This window comes from Micropterus salmoides, unplaced genomic scaffold (assembly GCF_014851395.1).
Source record: "Micropterus salmoides isolate LMB-PRFRI ecotype aquatic unplaced genomic scaffold, ASM1485139v1 Ms_hic_scaffold_2, whole genome shotgun sequence".
NCBI classification, from domain to species: domain Eukaryota; kingdom Metazoa; phylum Chordata; class Actinopteri; order Centrarchiformes; family Centrarchidae; genus Micropterus; species Micropterus salmoides.
In genome coordinates, this window is record NW_024041150.1 from 27,249,191 (window position 1) to 27,272,619 (window position 23,429).

At 41.0% G+C, this 23,429-nt stretch overlaps 1 protein-coding gene across 1 annotated transcript in view; it reads right to left on the minus strand.

Annotated features, from left to right (window-relative positions):
• Positions 1-218: 218 nt before the first annotated feature.
• rell1 (RELT like 1) overlaps positions 219-23,429 on the minus strand; it is a 28,373-nt gene continuing 5,162 nt past the window's right edge. The window contains exons 2-8 of the mRNA XM_038732665.1: positions 20,089-20,316; positions 14,002-14,073; positions 9,922-9,976; positions 5,350-5,586; positions 2,894-3,020; positions 1,805-1,842; positions 219-1,724 (exon numbers count right to left, since the gene is read on the minus strand). Of these exons, the coding sequence (XP_038588593.1) occupies positions 1,813-1,842; positions 2,894-3,020; positions 5,350-5,586; positions 9,922-9,976; positions 14,002-14,073; positions 20,089-20,316 (749 nt within the window). The 3' untranslated portion in view covers positions 219-1,724; positions 1,805-1,812. The remainder of the gene's footprint in view (positions 1,725-1,804; positions 1,843-2,893; positions 3,021-5,349; positions 5,587-9,921; positions 9,977-14,001; positions 14,074-20,088; positions 20,317-23,429) is intronic.

Genomic DNA, 23,429 nt, shown 5'->3' on the forward strand with positions numbered 1-23,429 from the left:
CGAGATGAATAAGACAAATTTTCTTTTCATTATGGCACGAAACGGGGAGAGAAGGAGCGAGGAGGGAGCAGGGAGGAAAGAAGGAAATGACAGAATAGATTGAAAATTCACTCAGGTGATGGAGGAGAAGGGGTGCTGGCTTTCATAACTGTACTCATGTCTCAACTTGTATACAGTGTAAGATTAAAGGACAACAATGAAGTGAATTATTTACAGCTGGATATGTATTAGTCATCTTTATTTGCTATATTTATTTATTTCATTACAATACAACAATAAAAACCCAGCGAATGGTTCCAACATATGAATAACAAAAGGTATGTTTTAATAAAAAAAAAATTGGGCACGATGAAATGACATTGACAAATCAACAAACACATGTTTAAAAGAACACGTTTTGATCACAAAGATCTGGGATCATTTGTATGATCATGTCTTAAGCTCGCAGGGGTCTTTAAAGGGCTACACCGGGGATTTCGTTTTGTACTTTTATAACGTTGCAGGCCTCGCATAAGAGATTATTTTTAAAAGAGTGATATATTGACCTTTAGTCTCTAGTATGGGCCCAGCAAAAAATAAACAAATACTGGATACTACATTTCCCATAATGCAATGAATGCATCGTTTCATGAGACACTCTCTGCCTGGTAAAACACCTGCGTCTTTCAAACTCTGTAACTCCAAGTTGTAAGAAAGGCTTTCTGTTTTAAATGTGTAGTCTCTGGGACAATATGGCTTGGTGGAGACCAAAGCAGAGCTAACAGAAGAGTGAACGTCGGACTTCATCAGGCAGACGGAAACTTGGACACTCCACGTGACCGCTGGTGAATGTCTGCTCGATGTGTGAAGAGGCAACTGTTTGCCAACACGGTTGCCAAAACAACATTTTAATAATATGTCATGTTGTGTTTACAGCCACACAGACGGACAAAAGAAAAACAATTAATGCAGGTTTAAAGATTTAGTAATGACACGTGGGGTAATTATAAAAGGTAAATTTGGCTTGGCACAGACCGACGTGTCACAGGATGCAGGTTCACGGTTTCAGGTTATGGTCACTTTAAGAGAAAACAGCCTGTATCTGAAAATTAGAGCTAATTTGTTGTTTGGCCCCGAATGCTGCTTTTATCAGTTTGAAAAGCCGACACGTTGACCTGTTACGATCATCCTGACGACGAGGCACACACCGACATCATGTTCCCGCCGGCACAGGATACGTTTAGTGCTGACCTGCCGATGGTCCGGTCTACTTGCTGGCTCCGTGTCACACTGGCTGTACCTGTTTCTGGGGTGTAGCTTTATCGATTAACTGGGTGACAACATGTAAAAACTCTTCTATACGTCATATATGTACATACACCGTGGAACACATCCGCGAGACAGGCTTTCTTGACGTTAAGCAGCTCCCCTCCTTTAATGCTCCTTGAGCAAGGCACTGTCATAAATCTATTTTAAAAGGACACGGAGTGTATCACAAGCACACACACCTTACCCCTCTTCTGCTTGTAAAATAACTGACTAGTGTGACTCTAAATGTTGCTCTCGCCTCCTGCGTCCTCATCATCAGCAGCACTTTTATCTCCCTGCGGAGCAGGAATGTGGAGGGACGACGCCCCAGGTTGAGTCTCTTGCTTGCTTCGCTCCTCCACTGCTGATGGTTTAATGTTCTTGTTTGGGGTTTAAAATAGATGTCCAGATGTCGTTTTCCTCCTCTCTTTGGTGATCTGTACAACGAGGGAATACATGTTGTTAAAACAGAGAAATATGAAGCACACATGTAGCCGATGAAAACGTGACGCTTTACCTGGATTTCTAGCGTTTCTCTTTGTCCAAGTTGTCCATCTGGATTTAATACAGAAACAGGAATAATTAATCAACAAATTCAAGTGTTCTGTTTATTTGATTTTGGGCAGAAGGCAGAGTCAATATGAGAAAGCTGAAAGTCAATATGCGAGCTAACGGTAAGAAATTAAACAAACACGGATGTTAAATGTTGTTCTAAAGCCGGAAATGGATTCTCTGTGCTTGTATAATCTACGAAACGCGAGTGGAAAGTTTCTCCATTCTCCATCCTAAAACAAACTGGGATGTGATATTAATTCAGTCAAGGCAGGCGACTCTAAACAAACTCTAATCTCTCATGTTACCCAGCTTGAATTTCAGAACCTACTCGGGACGTTTTAGGATGCGAAGGAAACTCTAACAGACTCAGGGAAACATACACAAACATCCTTTTTAGGTTTATGTCCTCACCACGTGAGACATACACAGCTTCTGCTGCAGGGTTGCTGGTTTTGTGTACAGATGTAGAATTTACAAACAGACTAAGCTGAACATTAAATGCGTTTATCAAGCAAAAAAAAAAAAAAATAGCCTCTGATGACCTCGATCTGCATAGAATCTGAGAAGAAATCAAAAACAAATTTTCTGGGCTGTTCAATAGCAGCATCAACAGGAAGACTTTCTCTCTGAGTAAACTGAAAATTGTAGGGTTTTGCAGTGTTGGTTGGACAAACTAAGCCATTTAAAGACTTCACCTTTAGAATATTTTAATCAGGCAATTTTCACTTTTTTTTTTGACATTTTAACCAAAACGATTAAAAGCTTAATCAAGAAATTAACCGGCAGATTAATATTTAATGAAAATATAACACAATTAGTGTATCTATCAGAACAGTGGTAATGTTGTGTGCTATCAATCATCAAAACCATAACATTCTCTAGTTTTTGTGATATTTAACAACTTGTCGACCATGAACACACACACACAGACAAATCATTGTGCATTCATGTGCAACACATTGTTTGTATAGACCGGGTGTCTGCGAGGAGGAGCCTGATGAGAGACAGCGAGAAAGAGGGACACGGATGAAGAAGTCTCCAGGATACCGACCTGCTGGGACTCAGACGTCGTCCGGCTCTTGGGCTCCGCGGGAGATGTAGGAACACTCCCATTGGAGTCTGGTATTAGCAGGGTCCGCCTCTCCCTGGGAGGTTTTTCACACTTCGTCACCCGGAACCTGAGAGGAGACAAAAAAAAATATTTTTTTTTTTAAAAACACACAACCCAAAAGGTTTAGAGTTTTATTGCAGCCAAATGAAGAACGAGGTCTCGAACACTGCAGAGTTGGCTCATTAAAACAAACTCCTACGCTTATATAAAGGGCCGCTGGCTGAAATAACAAATACACACAGTATAGTGTTTACTGTTGAACTCTTCTAACAGAGTTTTTAAAGGGTGTGAACGATGTTTCTAGGTCAAAACAGAACTAGAACTTCTCTGATAATCTGTTTCACTTGTTAAATAGTATATTTATATCATAAGCAGTATAAATAAATCACAGAAAATGGTCCTTTAATGAATGACCACAGTAGGGATCAGTTATTCTCATTTGTGCCTCAGCTGGCGGCTGCTTCTGCCCCAGTAGGACTCTCGCTCACCCTAACTACTTTCTCTCTCTCACACACACACACACACACACACACACACACACACACACACACACACACACACACACACACTTTAATTAAATCAGCAAATTAATATTCGTATCCAGGTCATGCTGACCCTCTGCGTATGCGGCCATTCATCTGCGTGTGCAAATGAAAAGCAACCTCTCTGCATCCCAATCAGGTTGCAGCAGGACATTAAGACTGAGGAGAGGGCTGGCCGCGTGACGGGGACGAGGCTGCACACTTTCCTACGTTCACTAGTGGACTGAGAAATGTTCTCTTTACCTTAAACATCTTGGACACAATTTTGTAATGGTGGCATACTGCCAGGGTTAGTTCCCGATGTGGAACCGGAGAGAAAGGAAAAGCGTCCAGGTCCATCTTTTGTACAAAGAAAATTCCCACAAGAATGTTTGTCTAAAGTTGTACTCCGTAAGATTTTCATAAAATCTAATTTTTGTACATTAAAACACTATTAATGGTCGGCGTTTCTTCAGCAATAGCCACTCAGCGTGTTTACATTCAGTAATTATCTCTCAGTTTCTATATAGAAATTGTCATTGTTAGTGGTGGAGTCCGCCATTCACCTGCTGGATTCAAACTGCCTTCACATGCATGAGGGATTCTCTGGAAATTATGCATGTATGTAATCCAGCAGTTTTATCTCATTGACAACAGCCTCCCTGTTTATAATTCGCTCTCATTTCACCGTGTCAGCACTGCTAACTGAACATCCAGGAGTTCCACAGGCGAAACACACTTTTATTGTGAAGCAGTCACAGTCTAGACAGAAAGAGGCACATACTGAACGGCTGAATAAAGACAAATGTCTAACTTTAAAAGTCCAAAAAGCTCAAACAATCCCACACTCACTTGTACTCACGCTTCTGTACAGCTTCACTACTTTGTGTGTTAAACTAATATAAAACCACTTACAGCGCACTGGGTCACGTTCTTGACCTCCAAGCTGCCTACAAATATAAACATTAAAACTTTTGTCATGGACATGGACACGCTACACATCATTCGATCGATTAGATTCTCCACAATTCAATCTTTCTGTTAATTTTATGGAAACAGTGCAGATTTACCGCTACGGTAAACAAGAGAGACCAAATTTTTTATACATGTAATATTCATACTGGTTGAAATAAACAATTTGATAGAAGCCCATTTCCCATCCCTGTTGAGCAAGAGTTTTGTGCAGAAGGAACTAAAGGCCTGTGCCGTATTGATGCCTGTCCCAAATATAGTCAGGGGGGAGTTCAGTGATTCAAGCAAATAAAAGCCCGGGCTATTCCTCCAAGTTTTACGGTAGATTTTCATTGTTTGTTGCTTTGTGATTAACAGCATTTTGTCTTTCTTCTCCTATTTACTGTATACATTTGTCGCGAGCTGCTGCATGCAATTTCCCTCACAAGGACAAATGGTTTGCTGTATATTAAAGAAAACAGGTAGGATGGCATTCTGTGTGCAACGAGATATTCCACGCAGTATTCTGAAAAACAGCAGGCTCTGCTAGATATCACAAATGTCTCTGTAGCTGTCTCCTGCTTGGTGTGCTTTTAACAGGGATCACTGCCCCGGAGACGTGGCTCCACAACACAGTCTGAACCCTGCGGCATCTATTTTCCCAGGCTTCACCCTGATCGTCCACAACAACCTTTGTCTGTTTGTGACGAATACCTAAGAGTTAATGTTTGATGAATGTTGTGTGTGCACTAATATCTAATAGGCCTCTGGGAGAAACTGTTTTGATTCACCTCTGTTAAAAAAAAGCATCTTGTGTGGTATGATTCTGAGAAGTTTTAGTGGTAGAAAACTCATTGTAAAGCAGCAATAAACTCCTTCTTGTTGCTGCTTACTTGCCTTTCTCACCCACACACACACACGTACCTGCCCACAGCCAGGACCGTGACCTCTCCGAGGTTGCTGCGGCGCTGCTCTGCCTTACGTGCCGACGGCCTCCTTATTAGCGGCCATTTCTTCTGGCTGCAGCGGGTGCAGTTGTTCTTGTGGCCGCTGAGGCCGCCGATGGTGTGCAGGTGGTTGCAGGTGTGCTTGGCGGCTGCTGGGGGTGCACCCGGTGATATGGGAGGAGGCGTGTCGGGCGAGGTGGGGGTGAGTGGAGGACTAAAAGGCAAGAAATTAATGATCAAGATGGAGGGTTTGTTTAATTTTACATTAATGTTAAACCCTCTTGCTTCAGAAATGACAATTATTAATATATTATACAGTACAATTAGACATTAATTGCAATGTTAGTGTGTAATCAAGATAGCTGCTGATGACTGAGGCCTATTATTACTGGCAGAGCACTAGCAAAATAATGTAAATCAATCTCTGAACATTAATTAGACAACAAAGGGAAATATTTTATAGGTTAGCATGCAACATGAAAATATTAAATACAATAAAAAGATTCCTTAAGATCAGCTGTCAAAAGTGCAGCAAGCAAGACCTTGAATTCTGCAGCGCTTCCTTTGTCACCGCCGCAGACATGACACATTCATGTTTCATACTTCAACGGGGCAAAAACCAACAACAACCAATTACTGACGAGCTCTCTGAGAACGATCACTCCAAGTGTTTAATAATGTGGGCAGTTTTCTGTGCGAGCAGCAGGTGAGGTGCTGAACTACACAGGACACAACAAGCCTGTATTAAAAAAAATTATATTATTAAAGGGGGGAAAAAAGCATTTTTTTGTATTTATTCATTATTTATCTTAGAAGTGTGTTACAAAAGGGACTAACGATCTGTTTGCTCTCTCTTCTTCTTCTTTAAGACGAACTGTGTGTGTATGTTTTAGGACCCTGGAGAGCAGCTCTTCACATTGTGCAGATGGAATAAACTGTTTTACTACGCGCTCACATAAACACAATATACAGTATATCTCTGCCTGTGCTTGTGCCAAGGGACAGACAGCATAATCATTCAACAATTGATCTGTGCTCAGCACACTGTTGGATGAAAGTATCCTTGTATGTCGTAGCGCTACAGCCGACTTTATACTTTTGACACACAAGGAAATAAGGTGGAACAAAGGTGTGTGTTGTTTAAACTAGTAGGGAAGCCGACAACAGAACCTTATTTTTAAATATTGACAAATGTCCCCACCCCATCCTAATATTGATTCTGGTTACATACACGTGTAACAGGCTTTCCCTATAGAGTTGTATTGATGATTCTTGGCATGACGTGTCTCCTCTTAAAAATGTTTCTGGTTACGTTCAGCCCTGCAAAGTTCTATCCAGATAGCAGGGGCCTTTTTTTTGACTGAATTTGGTTCCTCAGGGTCAAGTTCCTGAGGTTCTCTAAAGTTCTTGGTTCCCTGGGAAAGTGGAAATGCTTCTTGGAAATGCTGTGTACTGGGCCTTGGCCATGTAGTGTAAAACCAGTGGGTCCCAGCTTGGGGGGGTCGGGACCCCACTGGAGGTCGTAAGTTAAATCGGAGGGTTTGCTTTTTTTTCTTGTGGATTGCTGTATCATTTAAGATGTTTTAAAAAAAATAGTAATTAGTTTTAGATGAACTGGTGTACTGTGAAGTGGTGCACATAAGCAACCAGTGAGAGGGGGAGACATCCGGTGTAAACAATGTATGCAAGTGAGATGCAAGGTTTTATAAGAAATGCACCAAAACAACATGAATTCTGCTCATGTACAGCGTGAAGATTTCCAGTGAGCAGAGGTATGACCCATGAGTTAGACCCAGAGAAGGGGGAAAAGGTGGGAGATCGGCTGATGTGAACATCACTTTTTGTGGAAACCCCAAAAGGGAACTGAGGGATGGTGGAGAGGTGGAGGCTGGAGCACTGAGGCGAGGGGATGTTAAGTACCAAATCTGGAGAGGCAGATAGCGAGCCCTGGCCTCACTACAGTCACTCTCCTTCTTGCAGTCTCTCTCCATCCCGCTCTCCTTTTTCCTCCCTCCCTCTCTTTTGCCTTGCCATTCTGTGTGTCTGCCTCCTCCCCTTAAGGGTCCCATAATTTACCCCCACCGATACCCCGCTTTCCCCCTATTCCACCATCTCTAAGTGATCCACTGGCAGACTGCCCAACCTGGCACAGAGAGAGACAGAGAGAGAGAGAAAAAAAATACAGAGAACAGTTTCAACAAAATGAACAAGAAAGTGAAGGGAGACGGGAGAGAAAACAAGGCTGGAAAAAGAGATTTGCAGAGAGAACTGGAGAAGCGAGACACATGAAAGTGACGCCGGGAAAATGTGTGCGATTGCAGATATCAGCTGATTTTTACAGGACACCCAATGTGACTGAACATTATACCTCAAAACCCAATCCTTGGCAGAGGCAACGCTCCTAACATTCATCCACACCGTTTCTTTCCTAACAAAAGAGAACATCTCTCCTCTCTCTTATCTCTCTCCTTTCCTCCCAGAACAATATGTCGGGGGACAAGAAAGATGACAGGAGGAGAGAGAGGGGAAAACACACCCCGCTAACTCGATTTACTCTCACTCCTCTTCTGTCGCGGGCATCTCCTCCTCCAATCTGTCTATCTGCCAAACTCCCTCTCCCCCTTATCTCTGCGGCAGAGCAAAGCGAAGACGTCTAATCTCAGCCTGTACCGCCAGCTCCCGTTCTTATGATGCAGGGTCGTTTCAAAGTGGCAAGCAGGGCGCCTTAGATTTGAGATGTGAATGTCTAAATGTGAATGACCCGTTGAAATCAATTTCAGGGCCTATAGATTCTAGGGCTGAGACTAGTTCGCTATTGACCGTTAGCCTAGGGATCGCTGCAACTACCAAAAACCTTTCCTTTCTTGCATTGCACATATGTAATTCACAATGATTTACCACTTAACATTTATAGCACAGTAGGTTCTTGATTTTACGAAAGCTTTGTGGCTAATTACAGTTGTATGAAATTACCACTCTAGCTAGCTAATTAAGATATCGTTAGCACCATGAGTCAAAATCATTTCTCTTGATGACTTTTTAAAGTTTAAAAAAATGGAAACCCCGTAAAAGCGTCTTGATTATGCTGAGCTGTATACAGGATGCTGTGCTTTGGGCCTGAGGCTAAAGCTAACAGAGCCCAGGTAAAAAGTATGTATTAGACATGGAAATAAAGAAACAGCCTCGTTCTTGTTTTTCAGGGTAAAGCTAGTTAATCCAAGGGTTATTATTACAAAAGGAAACATGTAAGATCAGACTGTTATTTTGTTCCAACGTACCACTGTTCAGCTGCTTAGCTTATGTACAGAAGTTATATCTATGATCTGTTGTTGGTATTCTCAAAAAGCATGTTTAACTTTTAATGTTAAAAGATAAAAGGCCTCTAGGATCGGCACAAGCCAGCGTGTTTGGTGAAGGTACACACTGCCTGGGGTTGCTTGAGTGTGAACCAGTTCAGCCAGTCCAAAGCAAACAGCAGGTCAGAGCTGCTAACGTTAGCCTTCACTGTGATAAAGTAGCTTCGAGGAGCGGCTCCCACAGTGTGCAGAGTGTCTGAGCTATTGTGAATGTTTTGTTTTTTTTAAACATAACCCCACAAAATAATGTCATATGACATTCTCCTTGGCCCTGGAAGTGCCGCCCGGCCCTTACAGTGGGGAGTAAGCTAGCTAGATTAAATTTGAATTTAGTCATTCTATTAGGATATTTATTTTGTTGAGGAAAAAGATTTTACTTAATTTTACTCATTCATATTTGTTAAAAAAATATTTTATCATAATTATTAATTACTGAGTGTTCTACCTCAGATTTGTTAAGGGATCCACTGTTTGGCATCAAGTGTTTGTTCTGACCATAAAGAAAAGTTTAAAATCACAATTAACCATCTGGTTTGTTGAACTTTCACTCAGTAGCAAAAACCTGCCTTTAAACTTGAAATAAATAATGATTTGACATTTATCCTGATAATTATTGATATCGAATGATATGAACGTTTTATCATGATAACATTTTTGTTCATATCACCAAGGCCTATTTAATACATTAAACTTTTAGTCCATAAAAAGGTCAGAAAAAATACAAATTTCCAAATCCTAAATATTATTATTGTACAGTGATATAAAAACAGGCAAAAGGATCAAACCCTAATATTTGAAAAGCTGGAACTGGCACAATTGTTGGCCAATACTTCCTTCTGAAGTAGAGTCATAGACACACTTACTGTATTCTACGACTAAGAATCCAATAAGGAAACATGCCAACAACTTCACTTAATACAGGCCCTACTTTAATAACCCCACAATACAGTGAGGCACAGTGGCATTTTCGGAATAGTCCCCAGCTGCTCGCCCTCAATCAAACCATGCCAATCTGGATAAGTATCAGAAGAGAAATGTGGCCTGATTGCCTTGTGTGTTCATTTCCTGCACTGGCTACTCTGGCTACGGAGTCAGTCGACACCAACAGGCTTTCAAGGAGGCTTATGGTGCCATCTGGTGGTTGAGAAAGTTAATACTTCACAGCCAGGACAACAACATGAGAGGACACTTACCCGTCTGAATCAATGCTAGTTTCATGAACCATGGCTTTCAGGGCATCTGAGTTTGCTGAGGAGGGAGAGAGAGAGAGAGAGAAAGTTACACACATAAAAGAGAGGGAGAGATAAAAAGCTGTGCTGGGTATTAGCGAGGAGAACGCTCCAGCGACTTCAAAAGCAGAGCGCTTATTGAAAGATGGCCACAGCAGATTAACTCCTTAACACAATTAAAAAGCACATTGCATGCAATCACTGAACACAATTACCATACACAACAACCCCCGGGGAGAACGTGACGGCTCACAAAAACCTTTATCGAAGAAGTCACAAACGCCAGAATGTGACCCTGAGAAGTTTCATTTCTGAGTAATGCTCAGGCATTTGGCACTTCAAGTCGCCTTTATTAACGTACACAGCAAATGAACAACAAACTTACACTCCCAAAAGAGGCATCAACACAGAGCCAACAGCTCAGATACAGATTTACATAATTTGCTCCCAGAGACAGATTTCCCTAAGGTCTGGCCCGACGTGTTCACTGACTTTCACATGAAACTCAGATAAACAAATTTGTGCATACCTTAGGAAAAAGGAGGGGGGTTACTGCAGAGACACAGATGACTCGGGTAGGTCAAAGTAGTAGTTTCATGTACATGGACATCAGACTCTGACTGAAACTACTGTGCTCCCTATCACCTCATACCATCACCACCATCATCAAGCACTGTAGGGGGTTTACGACAACATCCTTGGTTTTTTATTTTTCGTCCGTAAATATTTTATGATTTTCCTTTTGCTTTGGTGATTTTATTTGAACCCCAGCCGAAATGGCTAAATGTAAGACTACCAGCCAAAGGAAATTATAAAAGCATTTTAGTTTTGAAAGGCAAATATGTGATCAACTTTTCTCAATGGTTTGAAGTAGGCGGGGCTCAGTTAGAAAAATATGGTGCCACGTGCTGCTGTGCACCAATCAGGACGTAGGAACATTCAAATCAAAATCTTGAGGGATTGTTAGTTATGTTGGGAGTCAACTGTCAGTCCAATCTGATCAAACCACACGGCCCTGATTACCTGCATTGTTGAGTGTCAAACTTCAACTTTTATTAGTGCTTATTAAGTCATAAGTATTTCTTATAGTGCAAAACGTGAAGAAAAGTATTCAAGGACAAGGAAAAATGCTCCCTTAAAACACCCGTTTTAAAAGAACAACTATTTGTAATGTGCTCTTTATTTCTGGATCAATTGTTTAATTTCTTTATCGCCTACAGATACCTGGCCAAAAGTAGACAATGCGACATCACACAGACACCACGATGCAGCTACAATAAATCTTGACAGCAGGACAGTGGAAAAAGTTAGCAATAAAATTTGTTTTGATGTCAGCTTCTCTGGAATCTGCATCTGGAAAACCCGTGTCTGCCTTGAAAAGACCTTGCTGATGCAGTAAAACTACCTTGTGTCATGTCATGTTGTATGACTTTTAAACAGTAAACTGCCTTCAGCAGCATCACCTTGCTAGCTAGAATTTGGCTGTTCCTCACCCAGTTTTATTCCTCCTACTGTGTTTCAACTTACATATTGAACTTATTAGCCCCTGTAATGTATAATTGTTTAATCACACACCTGACGATATGCCGACAAAGCCCCCGACTTTGTGCAAGTGTACCTAGAAGAGTTGATGCTGTTTTGAAGGCAATATTGATTTTTCTTCTGTTCACTCACTTTGTATTTCATTAATTGATACATATAATCTATTAACATGTCTATTTTTGAAAGCATTTCTTACTTTACACCATTTGTTTCCCATTTATTTTGAAGTTTGTTGAGTAATAATTCTACCTGGGCATCAAATGAAAACATGTATGACTGTTTCAACACTGTGACCTTTATTATGCGATTATCTGTAGATGGCAGTCTTTGCTCAGCCATTAAGACTGCTGCTGCTGCTGCTACTACTCATGGTGAGTATTCACTTCTTATGTTTATTTATACACAAACAGCTGCTGCGGATGCTGGAAACATGAAAAGCACAGATGACTTCCTGTGTTCCTGTCTCCTTGCAAACCTGGAACTGAGTAGCCAATAATAAAGCTTTCCTACGTTGAACGTTAGCCTATGTCCCCATGACTGACACTGTGAGGGTGAGTCACAGCTAACGGACTCCAACTCGACAAACATCGTTACTACGAAAGCAGCGATGACTCGGCTCAAAGTTCGCCTCTTGAGGGTGGACAGAAAAGTCAACACAGCGGCGGTCAGACACCAAGACAGGACAGTGCTGACGTTGTGTGTCACATGTTCTCTGGATAAGATAAGAACGATGGTTTAGACTGCTCTGGGGGTCAGAACTCACAGATAAGGTGCGTATGTCTAGTTCCTGTCTTTAAAAACATTTTCAGGATAACAATATTACTTCAACATGCGATATATTTCAAGTAAACTGATCCCTATAATGAATTTTCAAATAAATTAAAGTAGTAAGTCAATAAAAACTGTCAGACTGTAGCTGTGGGTTTTTGTGGTTTTGGAGGGGCATAATCTAAATTCATAAATTACACTTTACTTGAACCCCCCTGTTTTTCATCTAAAGTACGTAAACATATAATAAAGCAGTTATAAGCAGATCTAAGAACATTTTTAAGTGTGTATTTATGTGCAGCATTTTTTAACAATTATAATTCCCCCTGTGAAGACACATTTTAAATGATCATAACTGTTTTTTACTACATTGCCATTAATTATCTGTTTATATACAAAGAGGAGTTAAACTTGTTGACAACTACATCATTAAACACTTAAAAATACCTACTACATTAGTGTTATGAACTTTTAAATGGTTATACACTCCTGTTAAAGATTGTACATGTTACTGCAAAGGTATATGCATGTTTTGTTCTAACTAAATTCAATGAGTCTTAAAGGGAAAGTTTGCAGATTTTCAACCAGCTTTGCATCATTACAATGTGGGTAGTTTATGCAAATGCACGGCTAACCTCCCCCTCCATGCCACCTGAACCCAGAGCTCCATATCCATTTGCAGGCAAAAGTCTGCCAGTTGACTGATGCTGTTGGACGATATGTTCAAAACCAATTTTGTCTCTTTATGTGTAACATGCAACAAAAACAACAAACATGGTCAGTCCAAGCTCTCCTGCAGTAGCTCCAACTCCTCTCTCCTCCTCTTTCACCTCAGACAGTTCTTTTCTCTAGTGTGTTAAACTCATCTCGAACATGGAGACTCAGTCAATAAACAGGTCTGCTGTGTGATGTGAAATATATACCAAGAACATACAGCCTTCAGTTATTAAGCACCTCTCCTGTGGAACCAGGTTCCCGTTTGGGTTCAAAAGACTTTCCTTTTTGATAAAGCTTACAGTTAGGGCTGTACCATCCCCTAGCTACGCTGCTTTAGGCCTAGACTGCCGGGAGACTATCCCATGTTGCACTGAGCTCCTCTCTCCTATTATTATTGTGGAACTTGTGCTGCTGTGTGTTGTCTTTCCTCCTACATTGAATTGAACGTGTATTCACACTAATAAAGTTGTTATTGTATTTGAAGCATTGATCCTTATCTCTCCTGTTGCCACTTTTAAACTCAGCTGAACAAAGAAAAGCAATTCCTTTCCCTCATGAGACTGCGGTTATTGATTATGAATTAGACTTTATGTTGCAGCTCAGGGAAATAATTTTAATTTACAGGAATGAGGAAGTCAAAAAAGAGCTAAAAACATTTCTGTAACTTCAATGGAAAATAGTTACGTAACCAAACTATTATGTAGTCCCACAAACACACCACTGAACAGAAACGGACACACACTTCCTTCCCGAATGGCGTTGTGATAACGTAATTGTCAAAACAATAGCAGCATGCAGGATGTAATAACTTTCTGGAAGGAGGGCTACTAAAGGCCGGACTTGACCAAGGGCGATTCCCCTCCAAGTCACATGTTCAGAAACCCTCAGTGTTAAATAGCAGGAAGTGAATCAGTCATAACAAAACCTGTTCTTTAAATGAAAGAGGCAGAAACAGTAGGGTAACCCTCAAGTACAGTGTGTATCACAGTTAAGTTTATAAAGGTGGCAGACACGTACCTTCATTTTTCATGATGTAGTGGATAATCTGCCCGACGGTGTCGTTGTTTTCACTAAAGGTGTCATTCATGTCTGGAAGATAGGAAGAAAAACACACACACACACACACACACACACACACACACACACACAGACACACACACCATTAATAAGTGTGTAATAAGTAGCTTTGATTTTACATGTTAAAAGAAAGTCACCAATATTTAGGCTACAGGTTAACACAAGACAGAGTAGCAGCAAATACGTCAGTAAAACAGGTAAGGTAAACTTTATTTAAGTAAATGTGTTTTAAGAGGTACTCTTCAGGCAAAGCCTACGGGCCCCATCAGCCAGGGCCATTTTACAGCTTAAATGCTAAACATGATATCCATAAATCATAACTTCAGAGCACTTAAGCTGTTAATACAACAGCTTGTTGATGTCCCTCGCCTCCATGTCTTTACTGTTCAACTGGAGCAGGAATGTAAACAATGGGCTCTAATGGAAATCCACACATCAGACTCACAGAGCACTTTGTTTGACTGTTACCTGAGATTCGAGTTTGGCATTAGTAGATCCTGTTGGCTGTTAAAATATTAGGAAATATTTTTTTTTGTTTTGTTTTCTGGGTTCTTAAAGTTCATGGCATTTTTGGCCACTTGAGGGCAGCGTAACATCCCCCTATTATCACTGTTGTGGTTATGGTGAACTTACTAACAACATAATTATTTATTTGGAGTTGTGATCGAGTATCCTTTTAGCTTTAATAATAAGTTAGTGGAGACTAAATCAATTATTAATAACCGCAGCTTTAGCTCTATTACAGCTGCCAGTGGATAATTAAGAGGCTATTCTGTGATAGTGTAATGAACAACAAACGTCTCTGCCTGTGTGATCATCATACACACACTGCTAATCATTTAGTGTGTGTAAATAAATATCTTCTGCAAACATCAATTTTCATACAGAAAACTGCAATCATTTAATTTAATGTATGTATTGTGTCACTGGGTGACAAATATTGTAATCTTTCATTTTGTTAATATTACTTAGCTCAGACACTCAGATGTGCACAGATCTATTAGTAACTGTCCTCCTTCAAGACAGTGGACTAAACAGAGACAGTTAACTTGGTGCATGAGCCCTTCCACTCTGCACACAGCCCTGTGAGGCACTTCCTGGAGCTTTCTCTTGATTACGTCCGGAGTTTCTCCTCCCTTCTGATAAACATAACACTCTTTCAGCAATTTGTGGCAATCTCCTGGTATACTGCATGTCATGGCCGATTTTACATAGTAACCTGCAGCTTTAAAAGCCAGAGAGGGAGACAAAAGCGGACACACAGAGACAAAGGTGTGTGTGCTGTGTCAACTGTTTCTACTAGGGCTGAACAATTGTGAAAAAAAAAAAAAATCTAATTGCCATTGTTTGACTGATTTTGCAATTGCACTATGATTTGTGAGGGGGGAAATCATTTTATATCATTGAAGTTGAAGATTTGTCTATAATATGATGTGTAGGCCAGGACCTCCGCAGCATGACAATATTTAATTTAAAAAAGGTATTTTGACACACGTATCACCTTTAACAAATATCCTGTGATTTGAAAATTGCAGTAGGCCATGTTGAAATTTCGCTACGATTTGGATTAATCATTCAACTTGATTCAACATTCAAGACTGGTGTCTTTCCATGCTGTCCTCTGAGGTGCCAGAGGAGCTGACAGCAGTATCCAACCAGATCTGGAGCACCTGGGCTAACAGGAAATTAGGGATCCACCGAATGTTCGGCCACCGAAAAGAAGAAAGAAAAAAAAAAACACTTTCTGTGTTCAGCCTAATAAGTCAAAAGACCAAATAAATTTTACAGAATGATTATGCTGGCATGTCGGCAGTGTGGAAGCATTTTAAAGTGTCTGAGAAAGATGCAAAAATCCCCGTTTGCAGACACTGTTCTGCTGAATTGTCTCCTAGCACATCCACCCCCATCTGTGGCTGACTTCTTAGAAAAGGGCAACAGTCTGACCTGCTTTGGGTGTTTCTATCACTCGTTTCTGAGAAAGCAATTAAGCTAGCCGCACCTAAATTTTGAGTGCACACGTATTCATGTCTTTATGGTAACTGACAGGCAGGTTAGTGACTTTATCCTGTCATTGTCTCTCTTTGCAAAGACCAGTGTGGCGGTATGAGAGTCCCACCTGAAGAGAGGCTATGAAGTCTTCATGTTACGCGTATGAGAACCACATACAACATTATTTATCAAATTGGGTCGGACTTGATGAATTTAGCACGAGGATATACATGTGACAACGTCCAGTTTTCAAAATAAGGTGTCAATACAGGATGGAAATAAGATTAATTGGATTATATTCACAGAAAGTATAAAACATTATTTATTTTACGGGACCCTCCCCTCCGTGGCCTATGGGCCGGGTTATGACGAAGACAAGAGGACAGATAGAAACTAGAGAAATATACCGACTGAAAGTCAGAACACACAAGCAAAGTTTATCTTTTCCTTCTCTTTTGTGTCAATGCCTGAGAGAGATAGGGTTGGGCACATTGAGGAAAGACACACAAAGAGGAAGACAAAGACAGCAGGGCAAAACTTTAATGCACTGCTGACATGGAGCTCACATTTACTCCACAAGAGAAACCAGTTTTACGCCTAACCCAAACACTCACCTCCACCTAACAAATTACGTAATTATTAACAGGATTCGACAAAGGGGGTTCAGGGCTTCGGCCGACATGGGGAACAGTTGAGACGTGATGCGAAAGTGACAACTGTCGAGAGGTCCTAGGTATAATAACAGACAAGTGAGAAAGGCTGACAGTTCAGGCTCTCGCTGATCTTGGCAGCACAGTGTAAACAATTCAATCATTCCGCAACATCTCTCGTGTCTGTGACATACAACAGGGCAACCCAGGTGTTCTTATGACGTAAAATAATGAGACAAAGATAAATCATGTCAGAACTTTTTCCACCTTTAATGTGACCTATAATGTGAACAATTCAATAGAAAAACAAACTGAAATCTTTGAGGGGGAAAAATTAAAAATAAAACCCCTCAAATAACCTGGTTGCATAAGTGTGCTCAACCTTAGACTAATACTTTGCTGAAGCACCTTTTGATTTTATTACAGTAGTCAGTCTTTTTGGGTAGGAGTCTATTAGCATTGGCAATATTTGCCCACTCTTCTTTGCAAAAGCGCTCCAAATCTGTCAGATTGCGAGGACATCGCCTGTGCACAGCCGTCTTCAGATCACCCCACAGATGTTCAGTTGGATTCAGGTCTGGGCTCTGGCTGGGCCATTCCAAAACATTCATCTTGTTCTGGTGAAGCCATGCTTTTGTGGATTTGGATGTGTGCTTTGGGTCGTCGTTGTGCTGTAAAGGTGAACTTCCTCTTCATCTTCAGCTTTCTAACCGACGCCTGAAGGTTTTGTGCCAAAACTGCCTGGTATTTGGAACTGTTCATTATTGCCTCCACCCTGACTAAGGCCCCGGTTCCAGCTGAAGAAAAACAGCCCCAAAGCATGATGCTGCCACCACCACGCTTCACTGTCGGTATGCTGTTCCTTGGTTGATGTACAGTGTTGTTTTTGCGCCAAACATACCTTTTGGAATTATGGCCAAGAAGTTCTACCTTGGTTTCATCAGACCACAACACATTTTCCCACATGCTTCTGGGGGACTTGATGTTTGTTTTTGCAAACTTCAGCCGTGCTTGGATGTTTTTCTTTGTAAGCAAAGGCTTCTGTCTTGCCACCCTACCCCATAGCCCATTCATATGAAGAATACGGGAGATAGTTATCACATGTACCACACAGCCAGTACTTGCCAGAAACTCCTGCAGTTCCTTTAATGTTGCTGTAGGCCTCTTGGAAGCCTCCCTGACCAGTTTTCTTTTTGTCTTTTCATCAATTCTGGAGGGACGTCCAGTTCTTGGTAAAGTCACAGTTGTGCCATATTTTCTCCACTTGATGATGACTGTCCTCACTGTGTTCTAATGCTTTGGAAATTCTTTTTGTTCTACTTAGTTTTAATTCTACTAGAACAGCTGAACTTTATTTGTGATTAAACAGAGTCACTTTAAATGATGGCAGGTGTGTAATGACTTCTATTTAACCAGAGTTTGAATGTGATTGGTTAATTCTGAACACAGCCACATCCCCAGTTATAAGAGGGTGTGCACACTTATGCAACCAGGTTACTGTAAGGTTTTTATTTTTCATTTTCCCCCCTCAAAGATTTCAGTTTGTTTTTCTATTGAATTGTTCACATTAAAGGTGGAAAAAGTTCTGACATGATTTATCTTTGTCTCATTATTTTACATCATAAGAACCTGGCATTTTAACAGGGGTGTGTAGACTTTTCTATCCACTGTAGATGTTGAATGCTTCATTATTGAGTCCCATAGGTCCACAGAGAGCGGTACGCCAATGTCTTGTTCCCATTGTAATTTAATAAGAGTTGTGCGGTCAGGTAGTCATAGTATACATAGTATAGTCAACTTGTATATAGCTGAAACAGTTCCTCGCATGGTAGCAGCATCCCTCAGTTACCCGTCAAGGACACTTTTAAATCCTAATTTGATTCCCTGAAGTGTATGTTTCTTAAAAATCTTAATTGTGCATATTGTAAAAAGGAAGAATCATTCAGGTCAAACTGATTTTTCAACTCAGAAAATGCAACAATATCTCCATCCCTTACAACCTGTCCAATCTGTGTGATATTTTTTGTTGCCAAGTGCTCTTTGCCAATGTTATACCTCCTGCAGTGAACACTGGGTTATTCCATATCGGGCAAGAAGGTAAAAATGCAGTTGTTTATGTACTTCCTTTATTATTTCACAAGAGAAGTCGATAATCTATTTTTGCTTTATATTTGGGATGATACCATAATGACTGTATAGAAATTGATTTATTATATTCAAATAAAGCCTTCTCCTCCAGCCATTGCTAACTACTGACTGCATATTGAGTTTGATTGATTTTGGCCCAAGACAACGGATATCTTACATTAAATGCTAAATAATAAGAACAAACATTTGGGCCATTCAAGTCAAATATCTTACTGCTTGGGTATCTGGTACTTTTGGTACATACCTTTGAGTTTCCAAATAAAGGATGCCGAGCCAAGGTGGGCTGCAAAAGTATGATGATTTAAAGGAATAGCCTCACCTTTGCTGCAATTAATTTTATAGCCAGAAAGTTGGCCAAATGCTTCTATGATTTTCAACAAATATGGCAGTGAGCGAGTTGGGTTAGATATTGTTAATAAAATATCAGCCACGTAAAGACTAGTTTTAATATCATAACCGTTCAGATCAATACCAGTTATATTTGGGTTAGCTCTAATGGCACAAGCCCGATTTCTAGTGCTAAAATAAAAATGGCCGGTGAGACTGGGCAGACCCGCCGTGTGGATCTAAAAAGTTGGAAAGGATGAGATATTACAGCATTTGTTTTAACACAAGCAGTTGGTTCATGATATAATGCCTTAATCCATCATATACATGTTGGTGTAAAACCAAATTTAGACAATACCTGAAATAAAAAGGGCCATTCTATTCTATCAAAGGCTTTTTCAGCATCCAACGATACTGCTAACGCCGCATGCTGAAGAGTAGAGGCTCTTGATTACCTTCTCCAGGCGCACTGCAAGGATCTTGGCAAACGGTTTGTAATCGTTGTTTAAAAGACTTAATGGTCAGAAATTACTTATTTGCATCTGATCTTTAACTGGCTTTGGGATAAGAGAAATGATAGCTGATCGCATCATATACTGTTTGGAGATGATATCATTGTAAAGCATAGTAAGAAGTGTCTCCTTGCTGGTCATTCCGACACATTCAAAGTCATTAACGCTTGTCGTTAACAGGCAGCTCGCTGCGTACCACTTGTAACATTTACATTTTAAAATGCTCATTATTATGGCCTACCAGGAAGATCTTTAGTCGGGGGCAGCGCTACTTAAAACATACAAAAATGTAATGTTGCCAGACAATACCACATTTCCAAGACTCGTGATTTCATATTTTATTTTAAAGAGTTTTTGAAGTTGCCTGTACTCCCCTTCCTCTTTTATTCAGATTTTCTTACCTCCGCCCAGCTCAGAATCCTTTTCTTCCTGGCACTCCTCCTCCTCGCCATCCTGGGTCTCAGTGGTGCACCGGTAGCCCTTCCTCTTCAGCACGTGGCAGATCACCACCCCCAACAGGCCCAGAACGAAGAAAACCGGCACCAGAACAAAAGCAATGTAGTTTGGGTCAGACCCCACTGCTCCAGTTTCAGCTCCAGCTTCAGCTCCAGCTTCAGCAGTCTGATTCACTGCAGGATGGAGAGGGATCAAGAAAAAAGTAATTATCTTGCATACTGTTGCAAGAGGACACAGAAAAACACAACAATGGATCGTCATTTCAGTGCCCTTGATGGCAACCTGATATCCACAGTGAGTCTGAGGGTGCGCTTGAGGCTGAGCAGCTGACAGGATTTAAATTATATCAGCTGCAACATGATCCCGTTCTGGATCAATCAAGTCTGCTTCTGTTTCTGTCCTCTATGCTGCTCGAGCCGGTGGAAGCTGCCCCCTCCCCCTTCACATCTTTGAGGACTCATTTGGTGGAGGAGGCAGAGAGAGAGAGAGAAAGGGCAAGATGAACCAAAAATAATAAAATGCAGCCGAGCATTTCAGCTTGCTTCAGCTCTCACATGTACCAGGTTGATTGTATCTTTTTTTAATGACTGACTGCAGCAAAAAGAGCACAAAGACCATAAACTCCAACTTCATTCTCCCACTCCCATCTGCACACAGGACTTTAGACCCATCATGGTGCTAGAGGCAGCTCAACATACTGTGCTTTCAATTCAAACAACTTAAGAAAGATTTAGGGCTGAAACTAACCATTATTTTCCTCATCAAGTCATTGTTTAGTCTATGATATTTAAAGGAGCAGCGAAAACACAAATCAAACCTTCCCAGAGACCAAAGTAATGTCTTCATATTGCTTGTTTTGTCCGACTGACGCTCCAAAACCCCAGAGATATATTCAATTTACAATCATATTACAAAGAAATCCACACTTCTGAGAAGCAGTGACCAGCAAATGTTTGGCATTTTTGCTTAAAAAAACAACTGAAAGACACGATTCATTTTCAGAGAGAGAGAGAGAGCGCAAGCGGAGGTGCTGAGCGGATTTAACGTTATGCGCTGTGGGCAGCTCTGCAATGAATTATGATTTCACTCCTATTTAATAGTCTATGTGGAGGTCAGCGTTGATATTGTGTCGTGTAGCCACAAATAAATCAGTGAATGGGAAACACTGTAGTGTGGTGCAGATTCTAGAGACTTTTTATGTCATCTTAGTAAAATCGCCTTAATATCGGCGCATGAAAAACCAATCGCTGATCATCCCTTTAATCACCGATAGCCGATCCAATCGCCAATCGGAACAAACCTATGACCAGGTCAAAGTGTCGACCGTGACCTGTGGTCAGCTATAGGCGAAAGGTTCCCGCACCACGTGAGGCATTCCAGCGCTACACACAAGACGTCTTTTGTCTGGTTTCCTGTCCGCATCAGAGTGTGTGTGTGTGTGTGTGTGTGTGTGTGTGTGTGTGTGAGTGAGTTTAAATCACATGTTCACGTCATTCTGAAACGTGCCACGGCGCTGTGTGTCTGCGTGTATACAGGCGTGTATTTGCATGTGCCTCCAGTTGCATGCAGGCATTTGTGCTCTCCCACTGTTCCAGTTCCTTCAGACTGAACACACTGATAGAGACTATTGTCTGCTCACTAACCATCCTGTGACCGACTGCTGTGCGTGCGTTTGCTTATATCTAGTTACGGCCACACTAGCAGGCTGTCCTGGCTCGGTCCCATGCCTTACCCAAATGACTCACAAGTAAGCATGGGCCAATTACAGGACTGTATAAAAAGCACTGAGAAAAAAAGTCTAAACTCTGGCAAATGGGTTGAATAGAGTCCTTGAGGAAGAGTAGAGTCATAAATCTCTCAGCAGCTGGCATATATCAGCTGATTGTTTTTTTCCCCTTATTTTAAGAAACGCATGACATAAACAAAGATTATCCCTAAAATTTTGTTATGCTGAGACCATACCAAGATACCATGACATAATGCAGTATAAAAATAATCTTTTATATTACTATAAATAGCACTTTGAACAAAAGCATAACAAAATATACTAAGGTTTTGATAAATAAGAGTCAAATAAAACAACAGAATTTTTTTAAGTACTACTACTAATGAACATTAAAGTAAATAGTGTATTGTGGTGGCCAGCAAAACAGAAACTATAAAAAACAATTCATACTGCTACTACTAATAATACCGTATATCATATCTCATACCCCTTTACCAGCACTGTTAATTCCATCTAAAGCTAGAGAAACCATTTCAGAACCAGCACCTGGGTCTAAAACATACCGTCTATGATACAGTGACCCAGAGGAAACGCTGCTTTTTTAATAAATGACTGTCTAAAACGAGGACCTGCAACTTTTGTGATTACACACTAAGGTTTCTCATTCAAAAGAAGAGGTAACGTTAGAGAACTTTGTTAGGCAGGAAGCCGTGTTTCATTCTTGTTCGGCTCATGTTTATTCTGCTCTGGTTTAGTCATTTCTGACACGCCGACTGTAACTATAGACAAGCCGCTCGCAGATATATTAATAATACGTCAAACACTATAGTTTAATTGCTGATTAACGTTAGCGCTCCTCCACCGCTAAAGACGGCATGGGCTTTGTGGCTAATTTTGACGGGCAGCGTTGCTGTAAGTTACACTGAATAATATTTAGAAGTAATGAACTAGGGAGAAATGAGAGGACCGTTCACTAGAAGTGACGCGCTGTTTCAGAATAAATCTACGATCACGTCTGTCAGCGTAAGGTTAGCCACCGCCACTCACCTGCTGTAACATTAAACATCCTTATCCATCGTCGACCGCTTATCCTGCGTACAGGGTCGCGGGGGGCTGGAGCCAATCCCAGCTGGCATCGGGCGAAAGGCGGGGTACACCCTGGACAGGTCGCCAGTCCATCGCAGGGCCACACATAGACGAACAACCACGCACGCTCACACTCACACCTAAGGACAGTTTAGGGTTGCCAATTAACCTAGACCTAGCCAATTAACCTTGACACTGGTGTTGAAAAATGCCAAAACGATACTCTGGCCTAGATGTAAAAGGTTGTCTAAAACAAACTGGAGAAGAAAAGCAATGTGTCTGAAATTTTGCGGAGGAGAGAGTCAAACTGCCCCTGGATACAAGGAAAGCGAGTCTTACAGTGAGCAGCAGCTGGACTGAGCACTGTAGCAGGTAACAATAATCTGAACAGGACCTCGGCAAGGTGAGTGGTTCCCTGCCAAAGTACAACAAAGCTTAGAAAAAGGTGCTCGCCTTTCGTTTAATTTACTTCAA